Raw genomic sequence first — 16038 nt, 5'->3', positions numbered from 1 at the left:
TCCAATTATAACACAAAATAAAACGTCAAAAGCTGCATAGAAAGAGTGGAGCATAGTGACAAGGCAGCCCCAGTGAGGGAGAGACAGATTCTGAAATCCTGTGTGGATCAGAGAAGGCTTCCTGCAGGAGGCGGCATTTGAACTGGGGTTTAGGGATTGGTATGGGATGCAGATAGCTGGAGGGGGGCAGGGAAGGAGGGTGGAAGGGAGGGAAGGAGGGGGAAGAATTGAAATGAAGGGACACCAGTGAGAAAGTGGAAAAAAAATGCAGTGTAGACCAGAGTCCTCTCTGGAACTGATGTTCAGCCAGTTTGGCTCCCTCTTTTGGCCAGGGCTATTTTAAGGAGTAGAATTAGCTGTTTCAAGTCTCCCCTCCTCTGTGGAGGGTCATTTGTAGAATACGAGGCCTGGAGGCCTACAGCAGTGACGTAATGAGGCGTGAGTCATGCCCCTTGTAAGTTACCACCAGGTTCAGTGTGAGCCATGGAGGCAGAATCAAGGAGGAAGGGCCCTTCTCTGGGCATCCACCCATCCACCCACAGCCTGCGAGCTGGAATTCTAAGCTAGTTCTGGGAGGCTCCAAAGCCTGCATTCTTCCTACTACATGTGCACTCCCACCCACCCACCAATCACTCATCATCCATCCACCATCTTCTCATCCATAAATGTATTCTCCCACCCACGATGTTCATCTATTTATTCACCTATGTGCCCAGTCATTTACCTCATCCACCCGTCCAACCATCCATCCATCCATTCCCATACGTCCACCTATCTGTCCCCTGCCCACCTCTACCTGTCCACCCTTACTCACCTACCTATCCATCCCTCATCCATCCATTCACCCCCCACCTGTTCTCCTCTCATACACACACCCATCCATTTATCTACCTCACTCATTCATCATCCACTCATCCATCGATACATCTATCTATCCACCCATCCATGTAATTGTCATCCAATCCCCTATGTCCATCCATCTACCCTCAACCCCACCTGTCCACCCACCTACCAGCTTATCCACCTACGTATTCATTTGTCCATCTCAAATATACCCACGAGCCACGTATTCATCCTTCCATCCATTTATTTATTTCATCCATTCATCATTCATCCATATATTGACGTATACATATATCCACCACCATCATCCATCTACTCATCCATCCATCCATCCATCCATTCATCCATCTATCCATTTCATTCATTCACTACCTACTCATCCACTGACCCCTCATATATCCCCTACTTACCCATCCACTACCCTTCTGCCTGGCCTTTCATTCATCTACTCCCACATTTCCATTCATTACTGCTCCCCATCTATCTGATCAATGGCCACCCACCCTCCCTCCACCCATCCACCCACTCATCCCCCTATTCTTCCACTCATCCTTTCCACCATCACTATCAGTGGGCCAGGCTCTATGTGTCACACTCACAGGCAAAGCGGGTGAGGAGCAGGATAGAGAGGAAATGGTCCACGTTCTCTGTGACGAAGTCTCTGATGGAGTGAAGCCTGGGCGTAGAGCCAGGCTGTTTCCATCCCTGGGCCCGCCACTGACCAGCCATGTGACTTTGGGAAGCTGAATTCAAACCCAGGGCCTGTCTATCTCCAACACCCCTGCTCTCTCCACTGAACCCCATGCCATTCAGTGCTGAGTGTGGCCCTGGAGAGAAGAGAGCATGGGATGATTTCTCCACGCTCTGAAGGAATTAGAAAGGCTCACATTGCTCAAATAGGAATCCACGAACCAAGACAGAGATATGAAACCATTACGGCAGGCCCGAGAGCTCACTTATATGATGAGTCCACAGCCCAGTAATCTACGGCTCAGGAGGAAATGAAAAAGGGTTTTACATATCCTATTAGGCATAGCTCAAGTCTACTGATGCAAATAGGCTAGTTATTGCTGCAATAAGGAGAACATTTAATTTTCTCAGCTTTGTAACCAGAAATCTGAGTGATGGATGTGAGTGCTCTCAACCTCCCAAACTCAACTATCAGATGCCGGAAGGAAGTGTCTGTGACAGACAGTCTCGACCCACAGGAGTAGGACACAGCCGAATGATGTTTGTGAGCAGGATGTTTGTACAGGTTGGCTCGCTCTGTCAGCATCCCCGGAGGAAAGGAGGCCAGTTGTAATTAAATGGAGTAACAGGGGGTCCTAGCTGGACAGAAGTTGGATTGCCATTTGCAGAACTGGCAAGTGCACATCCTTTGTGGACAGAAATTTGCATGCGTTAACATGTGTGGAGCTTTTTCTCGTATGCCTGAAGGAGCTGGTATAGGTCAACTCTGCAACCAAATGGTCAAAAATAGGAGCACAAGCCTCAAACCAATGGATGCCTCAGCTGCTGAGGCCTTCAGAGCCTGGCCAGTGCCTGGAGGCAGACACTCTACTTGGCTCGGTGGTGGCTGAGACCATTAACCAATCATAAGCTGCACTGCCAGAAAATTAGGCAGTGCTGCTTTATAATTTTGTTCTCCGTTTAGAAACTGAGGTCCAGAGAGGTCAGACCCAGGGCATCTCCTGCACGTCCCCACAGTGGCCCATGCACATCTGCATCCCAGCACCCCCTGCCACACACACACACACCCAGGCTGTGAGCATCCTGAGCGCACAGGTCCTGCCACATCCACTTCTGTGTCCCCAGGCCTCACTCAGTCCAGGACTATGGCATGTCTGTCAAAGGACTGAATGAAAATCTCCTGGGGCAGACACAGTGGATGCCCGGCCCGTGTGCCCCTTGGCACTTCATGCCGATGACGGCTTCCTCATGATACGTTTGGAGGGGGGACATCTCTGCCCGAGAGCCCTTTCTAGCTGGGGAAGCACATGTGGCTCGTGCGGGAGGCAGGTGGCTGTGCAGGGGGTTAAGGCTGTTGGGAGCATCGTTCAGCCCTTGAGGGCTCAGAGTTGCAGATGAATAACCCAGGGCAAGGGAGAAAGAGGGCTGCAGTTAGCCAGGGATGCTTGTGGCTCAGGACCACCCAGAGGACCCATGGTGCATCCGCTACAGAAGTGCTCTCGCCATTAGGCACTGGGATGATTAGAAGGACATGTGAAAATGCAGATTCCCAGGCCTGTTCTCTCGGCCTCTGGTTCAGACGGGTGCTGTGCTAGTGTCCTGGGGTGGCTGTAACAAAGCACCCCTGCCACCAACAGAACAGGCGTACAACAAAGATGCATTGTCTCCCAGTTCTGGGGGCCGGAAGTCTAAATCAAGGTTGGTTCCTTCTGGAGGCTCTGAGGAAGACTCCGTTCTGTGCCGCTCCTCTGGGTTCTGGTGGTGGCAGGCAACTCTTGGCTTGTAGATGCGTCACTACAGTCCCCACCTCCATCATCACGTGGCCGTCTCCCCGTGTCCCTGTCTCTTCCCTTCTTATAAGAACGCCAGCCATATTAGATTAAGGGTGCCCTACTCCAGTATGACCTCATCTTAACTAAGTTTATGTGCAACAACCCTAGTTCCAAATAAGGTCACATTCTGAGGTCCTGGGGGCTAGAACGTCAACACAATGGTTTGGAGGACACAATGCCTCATGAATTGACGTCTCACAGGCGTTTTGGCAGATAAGAAACCGCAGCAGGGAGGGCCACGATAGATGCAACGTGGCCCCCTTCCCAATCCCGTCATGGAACAGGGATGGGGTTTGATGGGGAGGCGTCACTGGGATGCTCAGAGGGCATCCTGGTGGGACACGGCCAAGCCCTCCCCACAGACACTTCCTATGGCGGGTGGAGAGACGCTGAGGGAAGGGTGCTGCTCCCAGCACACCTGCTCTGACAGGTAGCCTATTAGCCTTCAGGGCCACTGGGGAACCCCTTAGGTGGGCAGAACGGCAGGGGTGAAAGGACAGACCCGCGGTCAGACCCTAGGGTCACAGTTACGAGCCACCTTCTGTCATGCTTTGTGCTTTTGTATATGCTCACCCTACTCCTCCCCTCTGGAAAACGGCTTCCCCCCGTTCTTTATGTGGCCAACTCCTGGTAACTGTGCCAGCCTCGCTTCAAATCCATGAGCACAGCTCTCAAAGGGGTCCTCAGCACAGCGGAGCGATCCTACTGCATTTCCCTAACCCATTCACTTTTCCGCGTGAGAAAGAACAGAGAATTGGTTGAAGCAACTATATGGTTGTGTTTCTGCAAACACAGCCGGATGCAACCCCTAAATGACACAAGGGGGGACACCTCGTTTTTGTTTTCTGTTAAGAGGCAACATTTGGATTCTTCAGACCCCAAATTAGGGCATCTTCTGCACACAGCACAGTGTGAAATGCGACGGCTCTCACTGGGGTTCCTCCCTGCCTCGCTGCTCAGCCTCGTCCCGGGCTCACTGAGGGCCCCTCAGGCCCCGCCTGAACAGAGGAGGACAGAGGCAAGGCTGCCTGGAGCCCACCACGGCTCATGGTGGAAAGCGCCCAGGGCGGTGTGAGCAGGAATTCCCAGCACTGGGTTTCTCAGGCTGGGCAGGGACCTGGCGCCTCAGAGCTGGCAGGACGGCAGGGACCTTGCGATGAGCTCGGAAACCAGGCACCGCGTCAGCGCCCCCTGCCCCAAGTCTCACAGGCTGTGGTCACAGAGGCCCCTCTGGTTCCGTGGGCCAGAGCAGGGGGCCAAGGAGACTCACCCAGTGCGTGAGACTGGCCCCCCAGGATAAATGACAGGCTGCTGCCTCCTTCCCCCTTCCCAGTCCCCACTGGGAAAGGGGCCCTGCCCACCGGCCCATGGGCTGGAACCCAAACAGCCATGCCCCGGACAGATCCCTCACTTGCTATCGCCCACCTCCTCACAAGCTCCAGGAATCCCAACTCCTTCACCAGCTGTGGGCCCCGAGTCTGCCACGCCGCCTCGCCGCCCTGGGTATTGTTCTCAAGCTGGACTTCCACGCCTGTCCCTACCTCACCCTTCAGGACACAGCGGGTGGCGGCTCAGGAAGCTGCTCTGACATCCAGGCTGAGCCCGGCGCCTGGTGTGACAGCCCCCACGCGGGCTGCCCTTCACCGCAGCCCGTGCCCCTGTGCCGCTCTCATGTGCGGAGCACTGGTGACTGACGGGGTCCCCCTGCCATTTATGCCGCTGCCGCTCCCGGGGGGCAGGAAGCATCCCAAGGCCCAGCTCAGCGCTGCTCCCAGGGGCCGATCCGCTGTCAGTGCTGCCTGCAGGACGCGGGCTCCCACCCTGTGAGCCACCCTGCCGGAGCCCCGGGCCTGGCTAATCAGTCACAGGGGGTGACACGGGAACGTGGCTGTGAGCAGCCCGGGCCTCTGCTTCTTTTGCTGACCGGCGCCTGCGAGGGCCACCCTGCAGCCAGCTCAGACCCCAGCGGAGCCCCTCCCAACCCAACCAGCCCATGATGCTGGGGTCGCAGCACGGCCCACCCCATTAAATAATCATAATAACAATAATAATAATAATTAATGATAATAATAATTTTCACGAGTACTCCTACCATGCCAGGCAGTGTATCAACACCCTCATCTGATCTTAGAACAACCACATTGCAAGGTGGTGACCCCCATTTTGGCAGTGCTGGAAATGCGGCGCAGTGCAGGTAGGTGACTGGCCTCAGGTCACTCAGGCCCCGCAGAGCCACACCTTGACCCCAGGCAGTTTCGCTTCTGAGCTCGGGCACTTCCCGCCTGCCCCGTGCCAGCTCGGCCCTGCCCTGCTGTGGCTTCCGCATTTCACACGAAGACCCCGAGGCCCACAGAGTGGAAGCTAGCGCCTTAGGCAGCCAGGCAGCAGAGGCAGGATGTGAACACGGGGTTTGCCTGCTGCTCCCCTGCCAGCGTCAGGGCTGGCTTCCCTGGGCGGGCAGAGACCTCGGCTCTCCTCCCCTCCCCCAGACCTGTGGTCAGAAGGGCTCTGCCCCGCGGACGCTGGGGGCGGACTTACTTCTCTCTGTTGAACACTATGAATTCCTTCCGCACGGTCTCCAAGCACTGCTGCAGGTGTCCGTTCTGTCAGAGAGCACAGACAGGCGGCTGTAAGTGACGGGACATCACCCAGGGAGCCCTGACGAAGGAGAGAGGACGACCAGAGACTGGTCTACACGGGAGCGCGGATGCTGGGGGCCGGGGACCCGCTAAGCGGCGGGAGCAACCGTGATTGTACGGGCGGCTGGGCCACGGGAAGCCTGGCAGACAAGGAGACGTTTTTCTCAAATGTAAGCCATTAAATCCAACTTGAAAGCTATGTTAGAATGAAATACAGATTGAAAAGCATGAGCTTGGTTTCTCGATGGCGTGCATATTCATCAGGCCTAATTAAGCATGACGGGGTGGGAAAGACATTTGATACCGTCCGTCATGCAAAAGTGCTCTTTCTCCTTAAGGACAGGTGCCAAGAGCCACCAGTCACAGTGCTCTGTGACACACGTCCTTGGGGTTGCCTGAAGGCGGGGTGCACGCTGCATGTCCCTGCAGGACCCGCCACTCTGCGCCCTATTAACGCACGCAGGCGTCTCCAGGCCAACGTCTGCACTAGACTCAGCGGGCACAGGGCTTGGGCTCCGCAATGCTTGCAGGACCTACCGGGATGTTTTAATTTCTTTTAAAATAAGCAGGAAAAAATGAACGCTTAGCACTGAAAGTTATATGCATCTTCATACCAATGCAGCCATAAAATATAATTTAAAAACTATTTTTACGAAGGAAGGCGCAGTTGTGGGTTGTACTGTGCCCCTACCTCCCAAACATATGCTGAAGTCCTAACCACCCTGGAACTGGTGACTGTGACTGTATTTGGAAATAGGGCCGTTGCAGCTGTAACTAGTTAAGACAAGGTCCTACTGGACTACACTGGGCCCTGAATTCAGTGACTGGTGTCCTTAGAAGAAGGCCATGTGAAGACACAGAGAGCCACGGAGAGAAAAACGCCATGTGACAATGGAGGGACAGACTGGTGTGATGTGTGCAAGCCAAGGAATGTCAAGGTGGCTGGCCACCACCAGAGGCTGGAAGAGGCAAGGAAGGACCTTCCTACAGCTCTGGAGAGAGCATGGCTCTGTCGATACCTTGATTTTCAACTTCTGGCCTCCAGGATTGTGAGAGAATAAATTCCACTTATTTTAAGCCACCAAGTTTGCGACATGTTGCTATGACAGCCTAGAAAATGAATACAGCAGCCCACAAAGCCAACGTGTCCAGGGTCCCACGAAAGTCACAATGTGGCCCTGGCTGCCTCCGGAGCCTGACACCTCTCCAAAGGCTGCTCACCAGGGTGCTGATGTCACTGGCATTGTGCTCCTCTTGCCTGGGGACACGTGAGGTTTCTGCACTGGGGACAGAGCTAGAGCTCCAGGGACTCGTTCAGCTTTGTGCTGGGAAAGACCACTTGTTGGGTGGAGGCATCTGTTTATAGCAAATGGAGGTATTTGCAAGGGCGCAGGATGTGCCTCCATTTTCCTAAAAGGCAGCCTAGCTCAAGTCCACCCACGGGCGTGTAGGATCCTCTCCGCCTGGGGTCTGTGCGGGACAGCACTCACCAGAGGACAGCTGTCCTTCGTGCCTTCTCGGGACCTGTTCTTCGCCAACCTCTTCTTCTTTTTGTGAAGTGGCTTCGATTCGAGAATCATTTCTTCAAGCTCAAAGGTAGGATCGCAATTCAATCTCCCTTTCTGGAAGGAAACATGGTTTGTCTTTATTCCACTGATAATTGCATTTTACTTTCATTCATTCATTCATTCATTCAATCATTCAAGCAATGATTACCTACTGCTGCAGGATATATCAGTTACATTCTTTTTTTTCCTGATGATGAAAAGCAACTCATTCCCACTGCACAAATCCTTTAATTTGCCCCCAAACCCCCCCGGGCAACCCCACCATCAGTGTCCATGCATTTCTTTAGTCCCCTTCCTATGTACATATGTTCATTTCATGAGGCTGAGTTCAGTTTTCCAATCTGATATTTTCACGTATTTTATCATACACACATTCTCATGTCATTACTATCTTTTCTGTAACTATCATTTCTAATCATTCAATTTAAAAAGGATCACTCCGTAAGGTATATGAATGTCTAATCACTATGTTATGCACGTGAAATTAATTTAATATTGTATGTCAACCGTAACCAAAAAATAAATTTAAAAAATAATCTAAAAGAGGATTACAAATGCCATTTCTAACCGAAACCTGCCCAATCCGCCATCCAGGTTTCCTGTTCCCCCTGCGGCGAGAGCCAGCTGACCCTCAGGCTGGCCCTGCTCCAGGCCGGTCCCGCCCACGGTGCTCAGCAGGAATTCTGGCCTCCGTGCCTTCCAGGCCTTGAACCTGAGACCCCAGAGGCCTTGAACCTGAGACCCAGCGCAGGATGCCAATCCCCTCAGGCAGAAAAGCCTAATGTTATGGCAGCAACAGCTCTGAAGGCACAACCTCTTCCAACGGGCAGGTTGGACTCCAGCCCCACGTCTGTCCTGGCCTGATTTATCTGTCCTTCCTTCCTTCCTTCCTTCCTTCCTTCCTTCCTTCCTTCCTCCCTCCCTCCCATTTCCTTCCTTCCTTCCTTCCTTCCTTCCTTCCTTCCTTCCTTCCTTCCTTCCTCCCTCCCTCCCTTCCTTCCTTCCTTCCTTCCAACGCTGGGTCTGGACCCAGGCTGTCTGCAGTCAAGCCCTGGCTTTGTCAATCTCTCACTGAGTAATCGCCGGCAAGTTATTTGACCTGAGAGTACTAACAACCTGAGAACCCTGACGGGACCCACTTCTGGGTGAAGTTTATATGAGATGCTGCATGTGGAGATTTAGTACAGTGCCTGGCACGCAGAATACACTACTTCCTTTTGGCTATTATTCATTCATTCATTCATTCTCGTGATAAGCACACACTCAGGCTTTCTAGTGCCTTCTAGGACCACCCGTTGCTCTGGGGTCTCTCTCAGGCAGAGGCCAGCCAACACTACATGGTCCCCAGCTGCTGAAGCCTCGGGAGGATGGCAGATGCACTGTAACAGGGCTTTATTAACCGTTAACGTAGACCTAGGCACCTGTCCGGTGGGGACCAGAGAGGCTGCAACCCACTCCATGTGAAGAGCAGGAGGGGCTGGCGGGGGAGGCGCCCAGGGGAGCACTGCCTGACTGTGCCTCTCATCTGGAATGCAGGTACCAAGACTCTCAAATGGGCCGGTCACTGTATTTTTGCTGAGTCTTGGAGGAGGGGCGGGAGACTGCGTGTTGGACAAGAAGGACATTCCCAGGAGAGGAAGCAGCCTGTGCACAGGTATGGAGCTAAGAACAGCGCGGCCACAGGGGATCATGCAGGCTTCTGGGGGCGGCAGAAGCACAGGTCTTCCGCGTGGGTGTTTGCGTGCGATTGAACGTACCTGTGTGAGAGTGTGCGCGAGCAAGTGTGCATGGGAGTGCACGGGAGTGAGTGTGCACTGTGTTTGTGTGTGAGTGAGCTTAAGTGTGCTTGGGTGGGGTTGGAGGAGTGGCAGGAGGCGCTGCAAGGGAAGGTGCCCGTCCCTGACAGACGATGCCGTATGTTGGCCCCATGTGTCCCCCAGGGGACCTGCACACGGCCTCAGGAAGGCTCAGACGCAGCACGGGGAAGAAAGACCTAGGGAATTTGCCCCCCACAGGCAGGACTGCATCACGGTCCTGGGGGCTGTCAATCTGGCCTGAGCTCAGCGGGAGAGGACAGCGGAGTATATGCAGAGCATGCATTCTGAAGGAAGTCAGTCAAGGGAATGGGACAGGCCTCTGCTGGGCTCATTGATTAAAAGAGCAGTCACCTCCCCCCCCCGCCACACACACACACACACACACACACACACACACACACACACACAGCTGAAGCAGTTTCCAAACTCCTACAGCGGGAGGAAGGGGAAAGAGCAGTGACTGCACCGCTCTGTGCTCAGCCCGCCCCCGGGCCCCGGCCCCCACACCCCGTCTGTTTCTCCCAGCTGTCTGAGGGCTGCATGGGGAGGCAGGGAACCCTCTGAGCAGGAGGCAGCACTGGGGTGAGGGAGCCGGTCAAGGCTTCCTCTGGGGCGGAGTCCCTCGGAAAGCCGGTCTAGGCAGCTGGGCAGAGGTCCAGGCAGTGGCAGTGGCAGGGGCCACGGCCTGGAAGAGAGAGGCAGCGTGTCCGCAGGCCGGCCGGGAGGGAAGTGGGGAGATGGGTGGGCTACGAGGACGGCCCGTCCAGACCGCCGAGGACGCTGTGTGCTGGGCTAGACAGGCAGGGACAGTGTCTCATCCAGGCTTTGCTCTCAGCGGAGCAAGTCCAGATGCTGAGGACGCTGTGGGGCGAGTCTGGCTTCAGAAAGGTGCATGTGAAGGGAAAAGGGAACTGGAAGCCTTGGATTCTTGGAGAAACCGGTTTGGGAAAACAGATTTTTTTGGGGGTATCAAAAGGGATGACAGAGTCTTTAAAATAATCTGACATAAAACACCACTCTGGGAAGTCTGGGATCCCCACCTACCAGTCTAGTGGCCTCAACAAATCTCTTGCTTCTGAGCTGAAGGTGGTGGTGCTGGCGGTGGTGGTGGTGGTGTGTGTATGTATGCATGCATGTATGTAAGTATGTATGTATGCATGTATGTACGTATATATGCATGTGTGTGGCGGGTGGAAAGCTTTTTGAGCCTGAGTGTCCACCTCCATTCAGACTACAAGGGGTCTGGATAGGTACCAACGAGGCCGGCTTCTGAGCACCTGTGCTGACCCTCAATGAAGCGTGAACTATAAACCTTCAGTGCTCAAGTGGCCGTGGCCAGCAGAGGCCGCTCTGCACAGCTTCCGGGTCCTCCTTCGCACCAAGGCGGGGACTCTGCAGCAGGGTGGCATGCCATCGGACAGGACCCCCACTCACATTGGGCACAAAGCCGGGTGTCAGTGCCTTCTCAAACACTGCGTCCCAGTTCATGTCGGCCAGGTAGGGTGCATTCTGGACGTCACCAAGGCTGGACAGGCGGCTCTCGGGGTCCTTGGTCAGGAGCTGCGGACACAGGGCAAACGTGCTTGCCTGAGCTGTGCGCCCAGCGAGGTTAGCGGGGCTCTGAGGGCGGAGTCTCGGGAAAATGAAGGTGCCTCTGCTTTATACGCTCTGGTCACGTCGTGCCCTGCCTGGGGTGCTGTCGTTAGAAGCGTTACCTACACTCATGTCTTTAGAGCAGGGAGGGACGGAGAAGTCAGGATGCTTCCACAAGGTCACCCAGCAAGCGACTGTTTGGGCAGGGACTAGATTGGTAGCCGCTTTGCTCCTCTTGGGGACAACTGCCCTGTGACAAGCCAGCTCTCACTGATGTCTGCAGAGGCTTCCAATTAAAAATAAAAAGAATCAGCCACCTCATTCTTGGAATTTCCAGCTTAGTAATGGGACGTGCAAAGTGCCATAAAATTTACTCTGGACAGTATGAGGTGCCCTCTGTGGCCCGATGCAGCAATCTCATTTTAGCCAAGGGGACAATTTTCAGCTTCTCCTCAAACAGAATTTCTGCTAATGAGGGTGATACAGTATAAAAACAGCCATAGACTATTACCTTGCATCCACATGAGGCTTTCCGCTTGTCAAAACACTCTAGCTTATCTAGTGCAAAGAACGCTGGGCTAAAAATGAAAGCACCAGAGCACCGGTCCTGGAACGGCCGCTTAACCGCCACGTGGCCGCAGGGGCGCTGCTGGCGGCTCTGTGCTCTGTCCTTGTCTGAAAGCAGGACAATGGCAACTCCTCCACATCCAGATGTTGATTAGGAGGAGACCCAAACGGGCCTGGTAGGGACCTGGCACATGCCAAGGGGGGCTCACCGCCGACATGTGGGAGACAGAAGTCAGAGCCCCCTGACAGTTTGTTCCCACCTGTCACTTCAGAAATCTCCTGGCTGTGCCCAGAGAGCGGGCTAAAGTCACACCACATGAGGGACACCTGGCAGGCTGTATAGCTGCTGATCATGGTGGCCTCTTTAGGGGCCACCCCCAAAAGGTGGGTGCAGATGGAAACAGAAACCCCGTTGCAGTGCCAGCTAGGTGCTCGCCGGTTAGGGCAGCAGTTGTCTGACTCAATGGATGGGTGGGAGTGAAGGCACTGCCATGGGCTCAGCGCTTCCAAGTGGTTCTCACGACCAGCTGGGGTGAAGGACCACAGACATCTAAAAGCCAGGTGGTGCAGCTCCTCTAAAGCAATTTAACTGATTTGTAATTTGGGGAGGGTTTACAGCAGGGTGGGGATTAAGAGCTGGAATCTGGAGCTGGGAGGGCTTGGTTCAAACCCTGCTTCTGCCCTTTAGTGGCCTTGTGGTCGAGCCGTTCCGCTTTCCTAAGCCTCGGTTTCCTCATCTCTCCTACGGGGCTAAAACCACTGGTCTGCTCATAGGGCTGGTAAGGAGAAGAGCCGCCATGTGGTGCAGGCACACTATTCCCTTAACCGATGCTGCTGCTGTTACTATTACTCTTCTTTAAAAATGACTGGATGCCACCCACCCACACGCAAGACTTGACACTATGTCTCTTGGGGGATTCCAACTGACCGAAGAGGAACGCCAGCTTTGGAGGGCACTACGACCTCCTGCCCTCGAGTGTGCACCAGATTTACAAACAAAGAGCTTATCGACACACAGCTGGGCCCATCCCGAGTCTCTGATTCAGAAGGTCGAGGTGGAGCCTGAGAATCTACGGGTCCCACAAGCTCCGCGGTGGTGCTGAGGGTGCCGGTCCACGGACCACACTTCGAGAACCACCGCTTTATTCTAATAGCAACAGTTCCTGGAAAAAAGTCAGGAGATGCCCAACTTCTTAAAGCTCAGTGAGTTAAGTGACCACTTTGTAGCAACAATTTTCAAGGGCCATCAGCACTAAGTATTTCTATTTATTAGGAGCTTGTCATGGGCGGTAAAGGGCCTGGGGGCCGTGCTGTTCCAGACAGACATGACTCCACGCCAGACTCCACTGTCCGGCGGCTCTGTGATCTCGATCGTAAGATCCTGAGAGCGTGGATGAGGTGGTGTTAGAGCCCTGCTTACTTTGTTATTTCCACACTGTTACTCCATTCGTTTTCTCATGCCTCTATTTGCTGGTATGCGTGCTTCTGCACTAAGTGACCTCAGCTCCCTGGCCAGGCAGGCTGGTGGCCGCTTCCTTACCTTCTTCAGCAGGGCGACCATACCCTTGCACCACGCGGAGGAGTAGTGGACGCGCTCGGCCTTGAACATGCTGAGGATCTCATCGATGGGCATGGCCGAGTGGATTTCATACGGCCTCTGCGGAGGACAACAGGCGGGATCAGAGAGCCAGCCAATGGGAAGACAGCACCGGCACGGTGAAAACGGTAATTACGAGGGGCGGTTTATGCTTTCCCTTCAGGTAATGGTGGTGTTCCTCTTTCACAGCAGAGCTGGTGGCCTGGACCCATGTGCCAACAGTGGCCAGGCCTGTGGGGTAGTTCAGGACCCCGGCAGGTGGGTGCTCTGTTATGGCCATGGGAGGTTAAGTGACTTGGCAAGGTCACAAAGCCGCTAAAACGGCAGAAAGAGGCTGGAGCTACACAAAACAGCTTCACCCCAGAGCCCTGCTCCAGGCTTAGGTTGGGGGCGTTGGCTCCCACCATCCACCGGGCACCCACCAACACCTCAGTCACAGTCCAGTCACGGAGTGGCGGGCCTGGGTCCCCACCTTCCTGCCCTGGCTGAACCTGCCAAGTCTGGATCTATCTAGCTGGGCTGAGAGATGCAGAGAGGCTTGACTTCTTCCGCCTGCCATCCCCGCTCCCCCACAGCGAGGACGCATAACCCTGTTTTCCTCCAATTTCCCAGCTTGATAGAGCATTAAACTTCCCGACTGTTTTCTCAACATTGCCACGGGCAGTTTCTTCTAAGAACTTCTCAAAGCCTGGGAAGCCTTTCTTGACTGTGACCCTGGGGGATCGTCTTGGAGAGTGTCTGAGTGCACTCCTTCCAACCTCCCCCCCTCCTCCCCACACACACACCCTGCCTCCCAAGAACAGTTCTCTCTCTGTCTCTGCCTCTTCGCCCTCCACCTGGCTTTGGGGTCGCAGACGTCTTCACGTTTGCATCATGGTCAAATGACTTGGGGCTATAACAGGCCATCATTCCTCAAGTTCATTTGGTGCAACAACTAAACCAATCTTAGGGGAATCTGGAGGAATGACTGTCATCAATCCATGTGACCTCGATGGTATGGAATTCCTGCTGGGGCTCCTCCAGGTGGGATTAGCACACTCTTCTCTGTGTTCTCAGGGCCCCCAGCAGTGTCTGCCGTCCAGCAGGGTCCCAGAGCATGATAAAGAGTCAGTCCATCCATGAATACTGATGGAACCTTGACCCTGGGTCAGACACCGTACTGGGCTTGCACGGGCCATAAGGTGCCGGCTCCAACTTTAGGGAACTTCAGTTTCCATGGGACTGCTGCAAACAGGACGGCCAGCCCAAGGAGGTGAAGGGTCCTGAGCCCTGCGTGAGCTACAACTCCTCGTAATGAAGGAGCATCTTTAGCTCCCCCAAAGGGAGTCTTCTGGAGAAGACAGCTGCCTGCAGGTGGAGCCCGTGCCTTCTGATGAGTTGGCTGCCTTCTCCTGACTGGCTGCCTCCTCCCTCCGCTAATTGATGGGAACTTCCTCTTCTGCCCGAGGAGCAAACCCATAACCTGTGGGCTCCCGAGAAAGGCTAATGAACACGGTACGCTCACACTCTATTTCTTCAAACATGAAACACGTTTTTAGTGAAGTGGAGTACGGTTCCAGTAATGAGCATTTAACAATTTCTCCCTGAAGCCACTGCCTGCTTTTGCAGGACCCCTTAGCACGTCACCAGTAACGACAACAACTACCAGAATTAGAAATAATAAGAGTAAACAGTAAGTGAGAGCACTCGTTATGTGACCCAGAACTCACAGAACCTTTCTGACTTAACCACTATGAACCCGACCATTTTATAAAGATGAATCAGGCACCACGCCCTGGAGCTGCGAGTGGTAGCAGCAAGACCGGCGCTCAGGCAGCGTGGACCCACGCCTCGCCTCTGACCACGACTGCCATAAGCTGAGCTGTGTCCCCCACAAATCCATATGTTGAAGCCCTAATGCCCAGCACTTCAGCATGTGACCTTATTTGGAGAGAGGGTATTTATAGAGGTAATTAAGTTACTGTGAGGTCATTAGGGTGGGCCCTCATCCAATGTGACTGGTGTGCTTATAAACAGGGAACCCTTTTAAAAAATGGAAACTAGGACACAGAGAGAGACATATGCAGAGGGAAGACCAGGTGAAGAGACACAGAGAGACACAGGGAGAAGAAGACCGCCCACAAGCCAAGGAGAGGTCCTTCCCTCACAGTCCTCAGAAGAAACCGACCTTGCTGACACTTAGATCTTGGACTTCCAGCCTCCATTCCTGTGACAGTAAGTTTCTGTTGTTTAAGGCCCCAGTCTGTGGTACTTTGTCTCAGCCAAAGGAGCAGATTAACAACCACCCTCACCGCCCACATGCAGGGTTCTGATGGGAGGCATTGTCTGTCCACTTTGTTCCTGTGATGTCCTAGCACCCCTGTAGGTTGGGCCCCGTGTGAGTGGGACAGACAAGGGCCCTAACTGCTGAGCAGCAGTCTTGGAGGGAGCCCGCAGTGAGAATCCTCAGGGCCGGCCCAGTGGCACGTGGATTAGGAGTTGGCTTGGGAGCACGAGATCTGAGCAGCAGGGCTGCCGGTTTGGATCCCACATGGACCAGTGAGGCTGCGCCCTCTACAGCTAAGATGGTGAACAACAGCTGGACCTAGAGCTGGGCTGCTGTGAGTCGCCGGCGACGGAGTAGGCTGCAGTGGGCTGCCGTAAGCTACCGTGAACAGCCGGCTGCTGGCGTAATCTGCCATGAGCCAGCGTGAGCTGCTGTGAGCCACCGTAAGTGGCCGTCCAGTGGCCGGTGACTGATCTGCCTCAGCCTAGAAGAGCACAATGATCACAATACCAACATGGGCCAGTGAAGTGACTGACGTCCTCCACAACTAGACTGAAGAACAAAAGGACAGCAACTTGTCTGTTCCCCTTCCCCGATTCCCCAACGCTGTTCCCTCCCCGAATTCC

At 54.2% G+C, this 16038-nt stretch overlaps 1 protein-coding gene across 1 annotated transcript in view; it reads right to left on the bottom strand.

Moving 5' to 3' along the window:
* The window catches only part of STK32B (serine/threonine kinase 32B), a 299588-nt gene that overhangs the window by 3818 nt on the left and 279732 nt on the right, over positions 1 to 16038 (bottom strand). Inside the window, exons 9-12 of the mRNA XM_019661148.1 lie at positions 13090 to 13206; positions 10824 to 10949; positions 7495 to 7626; positions 5904 to 5968 (exon numbers count right to left, since the gene is read on the bottom strand). Coding sequence (XP_019516693.1) covers positions 5904 to 5968; positions 7495 to 7626; positions 10824 to 10949; positions 13090 to 13206 — 440 coding nt within the window. The remainder of the gene's footprint in view (positions 1 to 5903; positions 5969 to 7494; positions 7627 to 10823; positions 10950 to 13089; positions 13207 to 16038) is intronic.

This window comes from Hipposideros armiger, unplaced genomic scaffold, assembly GCF_001890085.2.
Source record: "Hipposideros armiger isolate ML-2016 unplaced genomic scaffold, ASM189008v1 scaffold_337, whole genome shotgun sequence".
NCBI classification, from domain to species: Eukaryota; Metazoa; Chordata; class Mammalia; order Chiroptera; family Hipposideridae; genus Hipposideros; species Hipposideros armiger.
This window is presented reverse-complemented; position numbering and strand designations above follow the sequence as displayed.